This window comes from Xiphophorus maculatus, chromosome 16, assembly GCF_002775205.1.
Source record: "Xiphophorus maculatus strain JP 163 A chromosome 16, X_maculatus-5.0-male, whole genome shotgun sequence".
Classification (NCBI taxonomy): domain Eukaryota; kingdom Metazoa; phylum Chordata; class Actinopteri; order Cyprinodontiformes; family Poeciliidae; genus Xiphophorus; species Xiphophorus maculatus.
In genome coordinates, this window is record NC_036458.1 from 12,687,094 (window position 1) to 12,707,254 (window position 20,161).

General features: G+C 37.3%; 1 protein-coding gene across 2 annotated transcripts in view; it reads left to right on the forward strand.

The window, feature by feature from the left end:
* The first annotated feature begins 864 nt into the window (after window positions 1–864).
* The window catches only part of prkar1b (protein kinase cAMP-dependent type I regulatory subunit beta), a 67,580-nt gene continuing 48,283 nt past the window's right edge, over window positions 865–20,161 (forward strand). The window contains exons 1-3 of one of the 2 annotated variants that reach the window (XM_005809279.2): window positions 865–1,045; window positions 3,343–3,530; window positions 16,342–16,512. In XM_005809279.2, coding sequence (XP_005809336.1) covers window positions 3,357–3,530; window positions 16,342–16,512 — 345 coding nt within the window. In that variant the 5' untranslated portion in view covers window positions 865–1,045; window positions 3,343–3,356. Of the gene's footprint in view, window positions 1,046–3,342; window positions 3,531–12,930; window positions 13,353–16,341; window positions 16,513–20,161 lie in introns of those variants that run through there. The other variant, XM_005809280.2, reaches the window with a different exon arrangement.

Consider the following 20,161-nt stretch of genomic DNA (forward strand, 5'->3'; position numbering starts at 1 on the left):
TGACAACCGGTTGCTTCGCGACAAAACAAACGTCTGCTTTACGACAGCTGTAGATTCAAAATCAAAACCTTTACAAACGTTTACAAAGTAACAAAATGCAACATAAATTTGCATTTTCTAAATTGCAAATCTAAAAATCTAAAAAGCAAATCTAAATTTGCTTTAGGCCTTTTTTACTTTTTGAAATTCAACTACATTTAATCATTTAAGGTGTAACGTATAAGCAAATTGAAGAAGAAATGGCATGGTCAGCTCTCAGTTAAATTAGCATCATACAATACCTTTGGAAATTACAGGGAATGTTCCCTCAGTGGTTAGATTTTCTAAACTTCAGATTACCTTTAGAGAATATTCTCTCAATTCTCGTAAAAAAACGTATTTCTTTTATATGTTATTTTTATCTGCGGAGCCTACATTTAGAGAACAATATACAATAAACAGTACTGTATCTATAATAGTTTTAATATGACAAAAAAAATTAAAGGTTGATCTCTTTTCCATCAATTATTATTTTGTAGTGATGTAAAGTAATTTGTTTGTTTCATTCTTTAAAGTAACAGAATTTGCACCCAATTTTATAATCTTTTTGTATGTCTGATTTTTCACAAATTTGATTTTATGACCAAACAGTTACCCATTTAGTAAGCAATTTACTCAAAACATTTTTACTCTTAATTTAGTCATTTGTGGGTGACTACTTTTTACCTGAGTAAAAAAATATTGAAGTAATTTGATCTTTGTTTTTCTATTTATGAGCCCTGGTAGACATTTAAAATGGCTGAAATCTAACTAAAGTCTTTGTGACGTTCCCCACTCTTTGTGCTGATTGTGTTGCCGCGTGCCAGGTGCCGCTGTCCTCGAGAGAGACGCTGCGGTCGACTGGATGACAGATTGACGTCATGGAGACTGACGCAGAGTGAGCGGACAGGAGAGAGAGAGGCAGAGCAGCAACAGCAGCAGTAGCAGCATCCCAGCTAAACAGCGGTACATCATCAACCCGCCAACCCCAGGTGTTTTCTACCTGAGCGTCCTCCACAAACAAACGGTAGGGACCACACGCCACAGCTCCGACGGAACCGTGCTTATAAAATAGCTTTTTATACAATGGATGGGGTCGCTGTTTTGCTTTTATGATGTCTGTAGTCGCTGTAATTCCCCTACGTTGTGGTTTGGGGCTCACTGTAATGCTAGCTGTTAGCTTCCCTTTGAATGCGGATGAGCAGGTGCTCACTTCTCTCACAAGCGACACTGTTTGCATTTAATTTGCTACTCATGGACACTGCTGCACCATGCACTCTGACAAAAAAAAAAGACACTGTAGGAGTCATCACCAAAGTCATAAACTGATGATGCATAATGCAATAATACTCGTATTGTAAACGTGATATGCTTTTTAGGAAGTGAAACAAGGTGGTTATCTATGCTCCTCTTCCTGGACTGTCAAGCTATACCATGCTTCAGCGTGTTATTTGATCTACCCTATTTGTAGTCTGACAATGAGAGCTGTTGATACACGTCCAGCATCTTAACGTAATACAATTAAGTAATATACAATTACCCAAATTTAGAAGAAAATGAAACTGTTTATGATTGAAACATAATCATTTATGCAAATCTATTTTGGAATGTTACTATTAAAAGCTGGATAATGGGGTGAAATGTAAATACAAACAATTAGAAAAGAATCCCAAGTAATTTAAAGCCTGTAGATCATAATTTACAAAGTATCTTCATTAAATAATAAAATCCCTTGTGCCATTATTGTCTGTTTAAAAGATTATATACTTATATAAAATATAACTGGGATAAAACAACAAGCACAATATAATCAAGGAGTAAATACAAAACAAAGGAAACTATAACACAATTATCATAAGAAGAATTCAATGAAACAAATTTAAATGAATTGAAGCAGAAAACGTGTTGCTTATATAGTATTGATTATTACACTCAGAATAATAGTGTATTTTTTCCAAACAACCAATTTTATATATCTTTCATAAGGAGCAATATTTCATCCAGCTGACCTGCAGTGCGTAACATTAGGAGGAGAAGGTGTAGCTCTGTGTTACTCAAGTGACGAGTGAAATTCCCAGCTCACTTTCTATGGTATCTCATTCAAAAGGACTTTAAGCTAGGGATGTACTGATGTAAACATTTAGACCGATATCTATTTTTGATATCAGTGTATTCCTGCCCTTTTGCCTCTGAAATATGACCACACTGCTGAAATAGCTTCTCGCTTCAGTTAAACACCCAACAGTCCTGCGCAGCATCACTAACACTGACACATGCCTGAAAAATTAGCGCATGGCCAACCCCCTTTTATCCTGAATCACATCCACGAATGGCAACAGGATAGAATGTTGTTGGCTCAATTATACTTATAGGACTAACAGTACGTTATAAAATGAGCAACATGGGCCAATAGCAATGCTAATGCCAATATATTGTGCCTTCCTACTTTTAGCTGAAGAAATGGTATGATGTAAAATAGAAACCATAACTTTTTAAAACTGTGATTTAGGTAACCTGCTAATGCCATATGACTTCTACTCTTTTTCTAAAAACAATTGCTTTTCAGACCATAGCGCTTTAAACCTTTTAGATTGAATTACAGATAGAATTAGACATTCTGCTTTAATGTTTGGTCATTGTAGTTTGACATTATCATGCTGAAACAACCCAGATCCTTAAAAGCCGTCATCTGCCCAGGCATACATAAGTATATGCTGATCAATCTACAGATGTTGTTTACTATTAATTGTGCCCATCTTGAGTAACAGAATTAAATTCAATTGATGTTAATTATTTAGGGCCAATTCATAGCAGAGTGAATAAATAAAGGTTTAATGATAGCTACCCGAAAACCCTGTGGAATTCTTTGATTTACTAAAGATGGATGAATAATATCTAAAATGGAAACAGTAATCAAAGGGAACACTATTTTAGCTGGGACAGGGTCCAACATGGAAGTTGCATGTTTGGAAGAAGCTAATATTTTTGATAAATTGGAAAGTTCAACAGACTCAAAACACATATCAGGCTCTTTAGTTACATTCAGTGCTGCCTCTCTTGCTGATGATGAAGTAATCATATTCAGGAGGATGCCAACAATTTTATTTTCAACATAATTATTGCAATTAATTTTATACATCGATTCCTGCTGTTCTGTTTTTTTTTTGTTCTCCTCTTTTTGTGCTTTATGAGTTCTCCATTTTTGCCCCTTCCGTCAGTATTTCCTGCTTTCACCAAGCTGGCTACAGCTTTCCTTTCTCCCCTCTGTCCTACTTTGCCTCCCCTCCTCTCACGGTCCACCCTGTTTATATCTCACTACCACAGAGATAAAAGATAAGATGGCCACCTCCTCCTCAGCTCTGGAAGAAGACGAGAGTTTGAAGGGGTGTGAAATCTTTGTGCAGAAGCACAACATCCAGCAGATCCTCAAAGAGTGCATCGTGAACCTTTGCATTGCCAAGCCCGAGCGTCCTATGAAGTTCCTGCGGGAGCATTTTGAAAAGCTGGAGAAGGTTAGTGAAAACAACAAAAAAAGGTCTTTAGTTTAAGATTCTTCTTTGCAATGTGGGAATTTGATGTGTTTTAGGTTGAGTTTGTAAAAGGTTTAGACAGATTTTATTTGCTATGCATGCTTGCAATGATTAATGTACATCAATGATTTATTCAGCAGTTTTTGTTTGCTGGATTACTCTATTGCAGCAGAGTCTTTCTAGTGCCTTGTTAGGACATTTTCAGTTCCACAGTAGCAGAAGAGATGATAGAGAAAAACCCAAAGCAAAACATAAAAAGAAATATTATAAAAGAGCCTTTATTTTCTCTGCTACAATAGTAGAACCCATTAGTGGATGCAACAGAGATTCCCATAAAAGGCCAGTGTCCTGCTCGCAGACTCGGACAGCGGACTGTTTGTATCTTTCTTTCTGTAAGCCCGTCTACATCAGAGCAGAGAAACAATGGAGATGACACGTTAATTAAAAGCTAACAGCCTACAGAGAGGAGAGAGATTTTTGGAATCAGCTGAAAATAAATCACAAAGTGGGTGAAGAGGTGGTGACCCCTGTGGTACATTTCTTGTTGCTGACAAGTAATGGGACTTCTTGGTGATTTTGAGTACCAAGATCTTTTTAGATGATTTGCTGGTGTTTGGAACCAACAGGGGAACAGCTTGCTTCGCTTAACGACCCTTAGCTCTTGGCTTACAGAAGATCAAAACCCCAATCCTTTTTAATTCACCGCCTATTCTCTCAAACAAACCCAGCGTGACATTGCCTCTGATCCTAATAGGAATAAAATATTAATCGAATAAGATAAAACAATTCTTAAAATTAGAATTAATGAATCATTTTACATTCTAATACAGCCAATAGAAAATCAGAGCTTTTCCTCCCAAACATGAGTTTATTTACTTTGAAATGTACATCTTAGATTGCATACTTCAAAATGTTTAGGTCGACATACACGGATGTACAGTAGCTGTAACATAACTGATAGCAAGGGAAGTAATTCAGAAAAATCAGATGCAGAAGGATTAAAGTTCCCGACTGCATTATCTGCAGGGTGGGTCGAGGTGGTACCGCTCCTCATCTTTACTGCAGGGATGTGTGCATATGGTATCATGAGAGGCACCAGATTTTAGCAACAATTGCATTTTTACCTCTTTGTCGTTTTCCACTTTTTTTCCCATGTATCTCTTTCTTTGGGGACTGATTTCACTAAAAATAATTAGAGCAGACTTGTTTTTCTCGTTTCCATGGTCTGCAGCTTCGTGTTCAAAATGCATTCAGAACGGTCACAAATAGTTAACGTCAAAAAGAATAAAGTGTGGTAAACAACTGCTTGTGCTGTTATTTGGGATTGCGATGCTGCATCAGCAGAGAGGCAGCATGAATACTAATAATTTTGGTAGAGATCATCATATGAAAATCTCAAGTAATCAATTTTAATGGGATTCATGGTTCACCACTACAATCTCAATAACATATGAACGTTAATATGCACTCATAAGTCAAGTTGCATGGTGTTAGAAAAACAGGATGTGTTATTGTTAAATATTTTTGATCAATTTCTTTATTTTCTGTCATAATGATTCTGATAATCATCTAAATCAGATCTGAACATCTAAAACAGTCAATCTTCATTTAACTGGAAAATTATATTATTAGAGTGTGAATGAATGGCATATTATATATATACATATATATATTAGTCTGCCAAATATTGCATGTTTGCAGGTCTGTACAGAATTGGAATACTGAATGGAAAGCACATTAATAAACTTGTTTTGTATATGTGGCCACCCCTTTTAAAGAGATAAAGATGGAAGATATGAGGATAGGTGGCATATGCACTTTGAGTGAGATGTTTACTTGTCAGAATTAATGATAATTCGGATTATGTATTTGAAAGATGGGTCAGTGCTAAAAAATAAACAAGTTGAACTCTACATATTCTAACAAAAATAGTGGTCAAATATCCAGGCAGAAATATACCAGAACCTTGTCATGGGCAACAAAAAGCCTGTGTTTTCCAATATATTGTGGATATATCGCCATCACAATATCAGTGTGTGCAAAAGGATTTTTTTTTTGGTACACGATAATTGTTATCAACCTGATTTTTTTTATGTTATTGTACTTTTTAGACTACTGTTTCTAACTTGGAAACGTTGTTCCTGTATTTAGCGACGATGCACACACTCACACCTAAGGGCAATATGGAGAAGCCAATTAACACGAGAGTCATATGTGTTTTTGCACTGTGGGAGGAAACCCACATATGCACAGGGAGAACATGCAAACTCAGAAAACCTCCAGGGCAGGATTCAAATGCAGAGCCTTCTTGCAGTAAGGAATAGTTGCACCAACTGCGCCACCATGCATGAACCCATATTATCACAACAGGACTTTTAACAGTAAGTTGTAAGTGATGCAAGATTGCAGCACTCTCTTTTTAGTTTAAATACGAAACAGAGTTCTTACTATTGTGCAGTTTGAATTAATTGAACTGTAAATAGTTGGAATAAAAACTGCTCTTTTCTAGCCTTGTACGGTCAACAGAAGCCCAACCTGATTGCAGTCAACCAGTCCAAATCTGGGCTAATATTATGAGACCAATCACTGGTGGAGCTGAAACAGGCTATGCACGCTTTCATTGTGTCCCTGTTTTTTTTAAGAGGCTTAATGTTTTTCTTTCCTTCAGCTCTGATTTATAACCAGTATTTTATTTCAAGATCATAATCTTTATGATTCATCTTTTTCGATTATTTGTGCAAACTTTGGACCAAGTCTGAAATTAAGAGAAAATGCTAAATTTTCAACTTTTGCCAGAATTTTTGGTGTTGGACTTTATTGGATTTTTACCTTAGGAAGATGCTTCTTTCAACTCCAAAATACAACATAAGAATTTTTTTTTTGAAAATCTTTCTTTTTACTTTTTCCCTTTCATGATTGCATGATTCTTCCATCTCTCAGGGCCACCTCTGTCAGCACTCCTCGCCCACTACAGGCGGTAACCTAGGCAACAGGAGAGGATAGATAGACTGTAGACCAATCCTGTATTCACAAAGTTTATTCCCTAATCTGGTCAGGGTTCTCTGTGTGCAAATTAGATTGCCTGGGTGTAATCTTTCTGTCCTTTTGTCAAACCCAACTTCTTTTTTTCTCCTGAAAAGATTAATTTCTCCATTGTCCACTCTCAGAAACCTTCTCCTTCATGCATATTTTACTGATATACATGATTGTTTTTTTCTTTCTCTATCTTAATTTTTCTTCTATTTCTGTCTTGATTGCAATCATCCCAGTAGGTACTTTGTTTTTAACCTTTGCGTTCGTACATTGACACGCCTACAGAGTAAATGTGTAAATGACAGGCATCTTGGTTCCTTTCTTCCTGCCCATTTATGCATGATAATGATGCCTTTTGTGCATACAATAGAGGCTTCAGATGGGTGTTCTGGTCTCATCATGTCTATCAGCTCAGTGTGTTCTGTCTGGCTCTGACTGCGGAGAAGCAAGCCCCTAATTTTTGACATAATCAGTTTAGCCTAAAAACACAAAGCAATATTTGATTTTGTCATAACTGAATTCTGGTCTGACAGGATTAGTTTTAAAGAGATACATTAGTGATTAACAGAAATTTCATCTGTGCATAGATAATTGCTCTCACCATCTGTATTGAATGGTTAAATGTAAATTGCACAACAGTAATTGCAACAGTTTGCATCTGCTGAAACTATAATGGTGTTTGTGAATGTGTCGCCCATTGAGCAGCTTGCATTACAGATGTTTTCTGGCATTTGGCATCTGCAGGTTTTATAGTTTCCTTCTGGGATCTTAGTGGTGTTTGGGTTGTGCATGAGAAATATTGATTTACATCATTATTAAGATTTATAATGAAGAACACTTTGTGTCTTTCTGATAAGATGAGGTCTTTGAAAGCTATGACTCTAATACAGAGAGAACCACATTTATTGTTCATAGTTTAAAACATGTGTATAAAGCCTAAAATAAAATCAGAATCTCACACTAGAAATGAAGAAATTGCCAAACTTCAATTTGAGTCCATTCATTCGGTTAGGAGAAAATGTTATGTTGAGAAATGATAGTTTTTTTTCTAATATTCCTAACACAAACCCTTTACGATAAATATAGTCAAAGCATTTTTTTTTACATTTATGCTTACATTTTTTAAGGTTATTGACATTTCCAGGAACTCATAATGAGGAACCCATGACTTTTTGTGTCTCAGATTTAAATACGAACTGAAACAAAAGCCTGTTTCTTTTAGTCCCTGGCAGCTACACAGGGGAAAGACCCATAATTCACACAGTGAGAGTGATGTGAAAAAAATCACCAAAGCTCAGTGTTAGGGAACTGTTAAAGCAGCCTCTTGGAGTCACAAAGTCTCTATAATCACAGCAATTGTTTGTGAGGAATGCCTGGTAAAATCCTTTTCTGTCCACAAATGTAAACATGTGGAGTTTGCTTGAGTGGGATTGTGTATTTTGGGGGAAGAAAAACAAAAAAAACCGTCTACACCAATCGTTTTAGCAACAAACACCCCAAAAGTTTCTGGTGTGATGTAAAAGATAATGTTGTAGGAAAGAAATTCATGCCAAATACGGTTGAGAATAAGTTCAGTGGCGGATCCGTGATGCTGGGGACCTTTGAAAGGTACTTGGAACCATACTATGATGCATAATAAACTCTTTAAGTTACATTTTTATTAACCAGTAAAGTCTTCTTTGGGCCATTCTTGAGGACAATGCTCTGAAACATATGAGTGAATCAACACAGAATTGATTCACTAGACACAAATCGAACCTCATTCTGTGATCATCTGAGCCACCAGACCCAAATCCTGGAAAAAACCAATGAGACGAGTTGAAGAAAAGACAGCCTAATCAATAAAAGATTCAAATTAGAACTTTTTATTCATATTCACTTGGGTCACCAATAAATCTGGCCAGCACACTATATACACTGTAATTTGAAATGTATTCTGAAGCAGGTGTAGAGGTTAAAACAGGACAAAGCGTGTCTCTCGTCAGTGCTTGTGTAAGTTACAACTAATTAATTTAGAGCCTTACTCAATTGAAACAGATTTCAAATGTGTTTCTTTCTGTCTTGATTTGAGACAAAATAAGTTGCAGTTTTACTCACGTAAGTTAAAAGTAAAGAGAAAGTAAAATGGAGAAAGACAAGTTTTGAAATGCTGAAGGCAGAGAGATGGGAAAATGGTTGATGAAGATTTAACATATATAGTGCTGGGAGGAAAGTATGAAACAAATTTACGATTATGGGATCATTAGGAATACACAACACTTTAAGTCATGGGAAGAAAAAACGAAACAAATAGAGAATAGTTCATATTTTCTTAGTATAAATATTAAAAAAATAAATTTTGCCTTTTAATTGATATGTAATGATAATTGCCACCCATCCATTTAATGTGTGCAAAAATTATGCTAAAATATGAACTACAATCAGATTCAGTAAACAGAAGTGAAATTTTGCCAAGTGAGCTGAAGAGAAGGGAGAAGAAAAGTAATTTTTCTGCATAATGCATCATGTCGAGTGGCAACTCTGCTGCATTAAGACTGCTTGTGAGATTGCATTAGATGGATTCCTTCGTTGTGTCAGTCAATCAGCTGCTGTCATCACTTTTTCAGTATAATGAGAAGATGCCTAGGGCTGGCAGCCATTCTGCCATCACCAAGAACCTATCATAACAAATCAACCTGTCCCTTTAAAGGCAGCTGATCTGGAAATTCTGGAAAGTGTTGTATCAACTATCTATTTTTGTTGCTGTTTTTTTCTTTTTTTAATAAAAAAATAAAATACTTGAATTTTACCAAGGAACAACCACAAACTTTAATATATTCCATAGGGTTTTATGTGATATACCATTGCAAACTGCTATAGGCTTGTGAAGTAGAAGAACAATAATGTAACACATAGTTTATTTTATAAATTCTTTGGATGTAGGAAGTAATTTTGATCTCATCGACAAGAGCAACTTTTTGCTACATTTTTTCCTCAAGAAATTTAAAGTTGGTTCCTTGGTCTTCATGATGCAGTTTGTTCACCAATGTTCTCTAACAAACCTTTGAAGACTTCACAGAACAGCTGCATTTACATTGCATTATACATACAGTAGATGGACTCAATGTAGGTGTGCATTTGTGAAAAAAAAGCCAAATAGCTAAGTAGTGGTGCTGACTTTTATTTAGAGAGAGTGAGAATGAAAAGGTGCTAAGTACAAATGCACAAAATAAAAAAAAACAATGTAATATTTTTCTTCCACTCTGGGATTATGCCACACTTTGTGTTGGTTCATCCCATAAAATCATAATAAAATATGCTGAAGTATGGGGCTGTAATGTACCGAAATATGAAACCGTGCAATGGGTGGGAATACAGTTTCAGATGGTTTTAGTGCCCCTGATGTACAATTGTGAGGTAAGGTTAAGATCAAAATAATCAGTATTTTACCCAAAAGGACTTTCTAAGTTATAGTACTCAGTGAAGCAATGTATCCACACTCACCACTGCACTTTGAGCAGAGTAGTTTGTGAAATTACCTCTGGTTCCACGCAGTGACCCGAAGCCAAACATCCTCTTCCATGGCTCACCTGAAGGCCCCTAAAGTTATACAGGACCCCTCGGCTTCTGTCTCCATGGTGGTCCTTCTTTGTCTTTTCTCATCTGTCCATTGCCTCCTGCCATTTTTCTTCTGTTAGTTTCTGCTTTCTGTGAGACAGAAGAATTGTGCAAAACTGATTATAGAAACAAATGGCAGCCAAAAAAGGTAAACAATGTTCAAAACCAGCAGTGATTTCTCCTGGGATTTTTTAGACTCATTTGTTTTTTCAAAAAGTAATTTGTATTGTTTTCTCAGTAGACCTGTGCAGTGGAGGAAAATCAGCTCTTATTGAGCCGATTTGTTGTTTTCTTTCTATTTAGTCCACTTATGCCTGTCAGCAGATTTCAGATATAGGTAATTTGAAAACTAATTTTTTAAATTTGATATACATATACTACACAGGGAGACAAGTTCGTTGTGAACTGAAAGACCGAACAAAACGAACATCATCAGCGCTGTCAGAGCCAACGCAGCAGTGAAAATTCAGCCCATTGTGGTGCTGTAATGGTGTGGAACAGAGTGATGAGTAGACTGTTAGCTCTGCCGGTGGATCAGCCCCTGCATGCTTCATTAACTGCATGTGATGGTGTGTGTGTGTGTGTGTGTGTGTGAGTTTTTGTTTTTGGTTCACTCACATACTTTCAACTCCAGCAGTCCCAGAGTGAAACTGTGGATGACACTGGAGGAGGTAAACGGAAGGTAACCACTTAGGGTTGTGTACTTTTTTTCCCCCCTCTCTGATCAGAAATTAACTTTTTAGAGTGACTTGTGTTTTCAAATATTTATGGCCAGTGCTAACTAATCTGTGTTGATGATTTGAATGCTTTTGTTCTTGTGCATGTAGGGTCCTCGTGCTGATTATTAATTGTTAGTCGCGGCTTTTAAAATGAGTCAGACATAACTTTTGTTTATGTCTGTTGGGTGCAAATTGATTCAGGGAACGAACAGAGCAGAATATATTAATTTTAATAAGCCTCATCATCCATGAATTAGTTTTAAATGGAAAAGATGATGGTTTTAACAAGAGTGACTTTTTAGAGTGATTGTGTGAGGAGTTGGGTTTGTATTTTATGCTTTCTTGCTAATTGGAAGCCCACTTTTAAGAGAGTTTTTATTTTATTATTTAGCACTGGTTGTGCTTATTTCCTCTGTCGCCTAACGTCTTTCTTCTAGCCCCGTCCTCTCTTGTCTGGCACGCAGCTGCAGATGATGACGCAGGAAGAGCAGAGTACAGACGAAAGGAGAGAGCCTAATGTAGGGCAATGGCGCTGTTTCTTTTAGCTGAAAACGAAGCAGAACCGAAGGGATGATATTAACACTGTAGTGCTGCTCTTCTTATGAAAGCAGCAGCAAAACCTACACAGATTGTCATTTTTTACCTCGCTGTTCATATTATTTGCTCTAAAATGACTTAGTAGCCTACTGACACATCAGCTCTTCCCGTCTGATACTGATTTTTGGCTTTCTTTGAGGAGTTGACTGCTTGCTCCAATATTCTGTAACTCATACCAACATATTTGAGGAAATTTTTGCTTTAATTCACAGATTAAATCAGTCATCGGCTTTAAAAGGACGTCTGACATGTGGGGCAGGTTGAGATTCACCTATATGCATCAGAGCATATAGGTGAATCTCAATTAATTAGAATACCATTAAAAAGTTCAATTATTTCAGTAATTTATTTCTTGTAATTTAGATGCTTATGGGTGAATATTAGAATTAAACCAATTAATATTTAATATTACATTAAATCAATAAAAGTATTTTTAATTCAGAAACGTTATGTTATGCCCGACACAATCATACTGAAGACTGCTGACTTCACAGTTGTCCAGCTGACGGTCGTTGAGGGTAAACCACAAAAGGTCACAATTGAAGTATCATGCTTGTGACAGATTGCTGTATCCAAGCACAATAATGGAAGGTTAATTGGAAGGAAAAAATGTTATAGAAAAAGCAGCATAAACAATAAATGCATAACAGCCCCCTTGATAGAATATCTGCAATCCAGGAAGTTAAGAGCCCTTCATGCTTCTCTCTACTGATAGGTTTAGAGATGCTGATTATGTTTTCCAGCCCACACTGTCACAAGTACCAGTACATTTCTTATTAATGTGTTTTCAAGGGGAAGATTAAAACCTTCATACCCAATAATGTGCTTATTAAAGAAACTGAATTTTGGGTTTTCCTTAGCTGCAAGCCATAATCATAAAAAATAACAGAAAATGCATAATGAAACATATCAGTCTGTGTGAGGAAGTTATAAAATACAGTCTTGCAAAGCTATTCTAATCCAATCCATTGAAATGCATCTCTAATCTGAAATGTTCAAAATTAGACCTTTTTCTGATCAGTTCTTTATTCTGTGAAAAGTTTCCAGTACTGAGCCAGGAAAAATAGCAAAATATAATTTCTGTTTGTTTTACTTGACCTACCAATAACTGGTGAAAGTAAATGAAATTTAGAGTGTTGGTGGATAACTATCTGTACTATTGGACCATCTGATCTGAAAGGAAAGGTTGTAGTAGAAATCAATCCGCAGGTCAGAAAGAAGTTTCTGGCATAAAGAGGAGATTCGGAAGTGAGAGAATGTGGCGCTCAACATACAGACGCACATTTGGTCCGAACAGAAGTGCGTGCCGAGGAAAAGTGACGTTTCCCGTTCTGCTAACTGACTCACTTGGACCAGAGATATTTTGCAGACCAGGCGTCAGAAGAACTTGTGCGTGTGCGAACGTGAGCGCATCTCCGAGCTGCTGTGTCTTCCCGATCAGACTCCTCCAGCACCCAGTTGTCATAGTGACGGAGGGCAGCAAGAAGAGCCCGCTCACTGCGCCACCTGAGTGTGAGTGCGAGAGCGAGAGAGCCAGACAGAGGGCAGAAAACAAGCGACACAGAGTTGTGCTGCAGCAGCGATGGGAAGTCGGGCTCTTTTTTTGCTGTGATCAGATTTTCATCGCCGTGGGGACCGGAGGCTCTCCGTCTCTCTTTGTCTCTTCGTCTCAAGCAGCCAGCTTGGATTATTGTTGCTTGCCTGTGCTTTTAACGGGAAGATGCTGATGCACTGTGGCATGTGTGTCAGGTGTGTATGAGATGGAAATCCATGTGTGCTGATTCCCATGAACGCACAGTGAGTCTTGATGCTGCTGGGGGACACACAGCAGGCCTGACCGGGGGCCCTACATGCCATGGTAAATACCTCTGAAGACAAACCTAACCTGGAGTTTGCTACCTGGGTTTTATCACTAGATAAACATGTTTAGAATAGTTCCAGCGAGTGCTTGTGAATGTGAAGCTGAAAGATTCATGTTTTCATGCATGTTTTTTTTCTTAAATTAACCCCTCTACGGATGCAGTAAGTTTCCTGATTGCAGATGTTGTCGTCCTAATTTAACAGTATTTGTGTGTCCACCGTCTCCCTCTGCAGTCTGCCTGTGCATGTGTTGGCGAGAGAGAGTTGTGTTATTGTCCTCTCATACTGCAGGCTGTGTTCTCTCAGGTTCATGATTGTGCGTAAGCAAGAAGCACGTGAAAGTGTGTGCTTGGGAGTATTTTTGCTTGCCTCTCTGATTCGTGTTTGTAAGTGTAAATCTGGGAGGAGTAACACTTAAATTCAGACAGGACAGGCAGTGAAACTGAGCGATTCTGTGATTAATTCATTAGTTGTGTACTATTTCATAGACTGGGTCACAGTGCAAGCTAATGAATTCCTTGTTGACTTTCTAACTGGGACATTTTGTAGAGAATTTAAACACAGATCTAAAAAGGGCCTTTTTCTGGTTTAATCTCTTGTGGTGTTTTCAAACTTACATAAGTTGTCTGTTTCCTCTCTATTTCTTTCCTTCCGCTCCTCTGCCTATGTTGAACAGTAAGATTGTGTGTGAATGAGGCATAAAATTGGATAGAAGTGTTTTGGAAATGGTAAGAATGCATCATTCATAATAGCAAGAAGTCAAATTCAACAAATTGATGGTTTTTAAACTTAATTAATTGGTTAGGTAGATACTCATGAAAGGAATGGGTACTTTGTAGTAGTCATGGTGTGAGAACCTTTAGTAAAATGCTACCGTTTCATCACAGTTATAGATAAGGTGTGTCGTGGTTTTAATGGCTACCAGGCCAAAAATGTTAAGCACTGAGATGTAACTTGAGTACCATGCTGTAAAAAATTCTGAATAACCAGAATATTTCAGCTACTAAAGATCAAGCAAATCACAGAGCTTTTTAACATGTTTGTTCCTCACATCTTGCACGTCTTGCTGTTTGTAGCCTTCAAAACTATAAACAATTTATCATGTTACTAAATTCAAATAATAATATTATTCATAAAGCGATGAAAACTGATTAATGTTACAGTTTGTGATAATCAGCTAAAACTGAAATAAAACCTTTGAAAAGCCAACAGGAAGCCCGAAGAACCGATGAACCAGACCATAGTATAACTCACAGTACATGTTATGCATACAGGAAAAAATTTAAGTATTTATATAACATATGACTGCAATGAGATGTCAGGAATGAAAGGAGACTTTTGCCCAGTTCTGCATAAAAATATGTTACAATTACCTTACAGATGAAGAAATATTTCTACTTATATATTTATTCAGTCATTGTCTGTGATTGCTTACAGTAAAATCACAAATGTTGTTGACTCTATTTTAATAAGGTTCAGCTAAGCTCAGTTAAACTTATTTATTATTTAAGGATAGTTTTATAAAAAGCTAAAATTAGAAAAAAAGATTCCCTGCTTGAAAAGGCAGTTTCCCATGGTTTGGACACAGCAGTTGCTCTAAATTTCTCTTTCAAAAAGAACATGAGCCATGATCAGAAATATAGCCACATTCAGGGTAAAACGGGCTTCTGAGTTTGTTGATAGGAATCTTGACAAAAGACAAAATGGGGCATGGATTTTGCCCGACCATATTCATCAGTTATTCGTTCCCTTCCAACACATCTCCATATTTTGTTGACCAAAGATTAACGTTTGTTCTCACTTTGGAAAATGTGTTTTTCTTCCTACTGTAGCGCTCTCTGTTGTCTATGAAGTTTTTAATTACATCAGCTTTGCTGTGATAGTTTTTACCAGATTATTTAGTTTTAAGGCTTGCCTGCCTGAGTTGTAAAGAACAGAGCCGTACCAAGATTACACAGGGCCTTAGCAGAATGTGTTCAGGGGCCCCACTTTCAGTTAGCAATATCGCTCACCATGTACTACTAACCTTTCTAACTAACAACGATGAAAGTGAGTAACTAACTCACTTGCATTTTGGTTACCTAGCAACAACCTGTTGAGTAACTGGCACAGCACTTTAAGGTTTTCGCACTGTTATTCTTAATTGCTTAAAAATGAACATCAACAGCATGCAGTAGAAACTGAGGGAAAGAGTACAGGTAACGGCACCAGTTTGGTAAGATTTCGGATATTTAAAACAAAAACCAGTCAATAGTTATTGATATCGACTGATATGAAATGCTTATATCTTGATGTTTTTCAGCCATATTGTTCAGCCCTTCAGTTGTTCTGAATCCTAACTAAATCTTGATTTTAAATCAAGCTCCAAATATGATGTCCAGAAACCATAAAAGCATGTTTAAAAGTAAGGTTATTCTACACAAACCTAGCTATGAAACTCTGAAGTTTTAACATATATGCCATGTGTGAGAAGTCAAATACTCTCTGGAGCCATCTACTGGCCTGGAGGCACAAATAATAGCTGAGATTGCTTACTCAGCTATATAAATAAAGATTGAACAAGCAACTGCAAATAGATGGTACACTTACACTATTGTCAGAAAAAATTCCAATTTATGGCATTAAAAGTTTTGCTCTTTTCTCCTTTAAATTTCACTTGTAATGTGATAGCTGCGGTCAGTTTATTGTTTTGCTTTTGCAGAAGGTATTATCCCACTCTTGAAGCACTCTCATTTTGTCAATGCTACAGTGCCTTAATTGAGTTCGTATGCTAATGGTTTAATCAAGAAAGTAGTCAATAACTCATCACCCGCTGTGTTCAGGGTTTGGAAGCACAGCCAGCCTCATGCCTCCTGGGTCTCCTCTGATGTCTTCGCTACCTGTTGTTCTTTATCTTAAAGTGGGACGATGCCTGCTTGCATTTTCTTTTCCTGTTCAGGCACTGAAGATGGTGGCTGCTTAACATCTTTATGTCTTTCATTTTACAGGAAGAATGCAAGCAGATCATGGCACGACAGAAATCTAACAGCCAGTCAGACTCTCACGACGATGAGGTTTCTCCTCCTCCTCCGAACCCGGTCGTCAAGGCCCGCTGCCGCAGGGGAGGAGTCAGCGCGGAAGTGTACACCGAGGAGGATGCTGTCAGCTACGTACGCAAGGTCAGATTACACATCAGCTCAAAACCTCCAACTTGCCATCTTGATGGACAAAAAGAGCAGAATGGCAGTAGATGAAGAATCGGTAAAATTTATGAAAGCCGTCACCGAACAGAATTGGACACATCGGTGAATTTATTTGCACAGATGGTGAATGTTCTACTGAACAAATTTGCGGGACCAACACTGAGACTGTATCTGCATTTCATAATCACTATTTTTATGACCGTTTACATTTGCATCACATTGTCAGCACTTGCATAACAATGCAGCTACAGTGCCTTGATGCCTATTTTGCAAGACACTTTACAGCCACAAACTTTAATGGATTTTATTTTGATTTTATGTGACTTTTTAGTGGATAGACTAACAAAAAGTAATGCATAATTAGTGATTGTGAGCATGTTACTTATGTATGTATTTATTTTTTACAAATAAAAAAAACTGAAAAGTGTGTCATACCTTTATAATCACCACTATTTAAAGTAGGTACAGCTGCAGATATTTTGGGGTACACATCTTCACAACTTGCAAAATAGCTCAAGATTGGTTGGAGAGTATTTGTGAACAGCAATATTCAGGTTTGTGCACAATTAGAGCAGGCACACTGCATGACAAATCCATCTGATTTCAGAAATATGTTACTCAGCTGAATCTGAGCTGAGTCCTAAACTAAAATGTTTAGGATGTTATGTGACAGTATTTGAAAGGGGAATAAAAACTGATGGAGTATGTCTAGAACTATGATGAAAATAGCAGAGATTTTTCTATGAATAAAATGATACAGAAATGATGGAGGGCCTTGTACACACGTACCCAGGTCTTTCTAAAAACAAAAAAACAGCCACCAAAGAAAACAGCTTTGCACACGGATTGGTTTCAGAAAAGTTTTCATCTACATTAACCCACCCAAATCCACCCCGAGCGTTGTTTTAAACATGCCAAATGGATAGGGGGAGGTGTAGCACAAAGCTAAAACCTATATTAGTCAATCATTTAAGCATGGCACCAGGAGGTTCAGTTGTGTGGACAGATATATATAGATTGAACTAATTTTAAATAGTGTATTTCAATATAAAGTTAATAAAACAACGATGTCAATCAGGAGCAAGCGTGTGGATATATTGGTACGTTATTTGTCGTAGACTGAAATGCATGGTACCCCAATTCTCCATTTTTCCATGTACACATGCAAACATAGATATAGAGTTTTCTTAAAACTTCCCTTTGCTCAGCGATGGTCTTAATAATAATCTCTAGTGATATTGGTTTTTATGTGGATAAAAGGCCAAAATGTATAAAAATTTATTTGTTTTCCCAGATATCTGGCTAGGTGAAAATTGGATATTAGTCTATGGCTAAATTGTAGCTAAAGCTAAAATGCATTTTAATCAAAAGGCTTTTGCCCCAAGTAAATTAAGATGTGCTGTCATAATTAATAGGGCTGTTCTAAAACAATTGTACTTGTATTTTGATCTTCTAGTTACACATGAACACTAGGGTTGTAACGATTCCTCGAATGATTCGAGTACCTAAATTATTAAAATTCCCAGAGAAAAATGTATATGCCTTGAAGCTTCATTAAATTAAGTTTTATTAATTACTAAAATATTTGTTTACAACAGCCTTAGCGAACACACACACACACACACACACCCACACACACACACACACACACGCACACACACACACACACACACACACACACACACACACACACACACACACACACACACACACACACACACACACACAAATGAAAGACATATTAGGACTTTCTCAGTATTATATGTCCACATTTTCATTGAGGCTTTTGTAGTTTGTACTTTTTGCAGAAATTATATTTTATGTTTACTCACGTCTCACACACTTTCTTTCACCTACACATATGCACAGTGAAACGTAGACGTTGCATCAGTCCTATACTTTCTAAATTGTAATTAACCTGACATGAATTGTGAGATAATGACATTACAGCATAAGCCGACATCACCACATAGTAATTGCAGGAAGTGCACATTGTGTGTGGGCGTGTGGGGGGGTGTGTGTGAGAGAAAGAGAGAGAGAGGTGTGTGTCTGCACTGACATGCATTAGCAGTTCTCGGTCTAAGGTGTCTTGCTGGCAGAGCCTGTGCTGCTGTGAAAGCCCCGCCTTTATCTTCAGCTCGTGTATTTTCTACGCCCCTCTTTTCCCATTTATAGACTCACATTCTCACAAATGTATACCTCAACACACAATACACAAAACCACATCAGTGGCGTTTATAGACAATTTATTGCATGTCTTTAACTTACACAACAAGCCCGTCAGAGGAAAGTTAATCAAAATTAAATTAGAACATGAAGCCAGATCCAGTGTGAAACTCCATGTTGGTTTTTAACAATCAGCAACTCTGCTCATCTGATTAAAATGGTTTTGCCATAAAAAGCAGATTGTCTTAAAATGTCGAGATTCCACTCAGTCGGGGTTTCAGACTGAGCAGCTCAGACTGCGTGTCTCATTGATAAAACCAGAATAGGTTGAACATTTCTGATGATGAAAAAAAAAACTTTTGTTGTAGGTTAATATAAAATAGACCTGTCGCTTGGAGGGGACAAAGTGCTCACCAAGCAGGAAAAGCAGCAGTCTAGAGTTGAACCTTATTGGTTTCTACCTGCACATACATGGGTGTGATGTACACACACCAGCCACTTTATCAACTATACTTGTTGAAGTGTCTGTTTACACAAATAGCAAATCAGCCAATTAAATGGAAGTTATTTGGCCCATTTAGACAGAAAAAAAGACAAAAGCTAATCCAACATTAGCTCAAATAAACACACATTCCAGTTAATGTTTAAATTGTGTAGTTATATTTGAATATTAGAAATGTATATCCTTCAGATTCTTCTGCTACAAGTTCTGCAGAAGCTCTTTAGTGATGTCCACTGGGAGCCTCAAGCTGCATCACAAAAACTAACACTGTTAATGCAGAGGACACAAGTGGCTCTAGAAAGGAGCTATGCTTCTGTGGACTAGTGAAGTTTTCAGACCACAAGTGGCTCCACGTGGCTCTGCACCCAGAAAGTCTTTCATTTGTATTGTGTGCACCATGCAACAGTATAGAATGAATACTGCTTTCAACACACAGCACTTTGCTGTGGCCAAAGATAAAAATGGTTGAACATTGACTGTGGTGCAACATCCTTTCACAGTCGCTAAACACAGGATTTATCACATCTAAGAAAATACACCAGAACAGGGATGATTTAGTCGGTAAAACAGCGCTTTTTGGCTCATTGCAATTATCATATATTTATATCCTGTCTTATCATTTCTCTCCCTGTTTTTTTCACTAGCAGGGGAAGCTCAATTGCTAATTTAAGCAAGAGAAATATGCATCATCAAGGCTTCACACAGTTACAGAAAAAAACTGCCTCAGTCTTATTTCTTCTACCGCACGTAACATGAGAGGTTCACTGCTGATTCCTGCAGGGAGTTCTGTGGATGCCACTTTTGGTCCGAAAACTATGTATCTTGGTGAGCAAAAGCCTTGTCCTGGATATCTACAGCCCCAGCATCCTCATAATTAATAATCTCCTGCATATAAAATCCAACCGAAAAATTTGTGTCCCTCCTCAATCCAGCATCTTTCTCTTTCTGGCTGCTGTA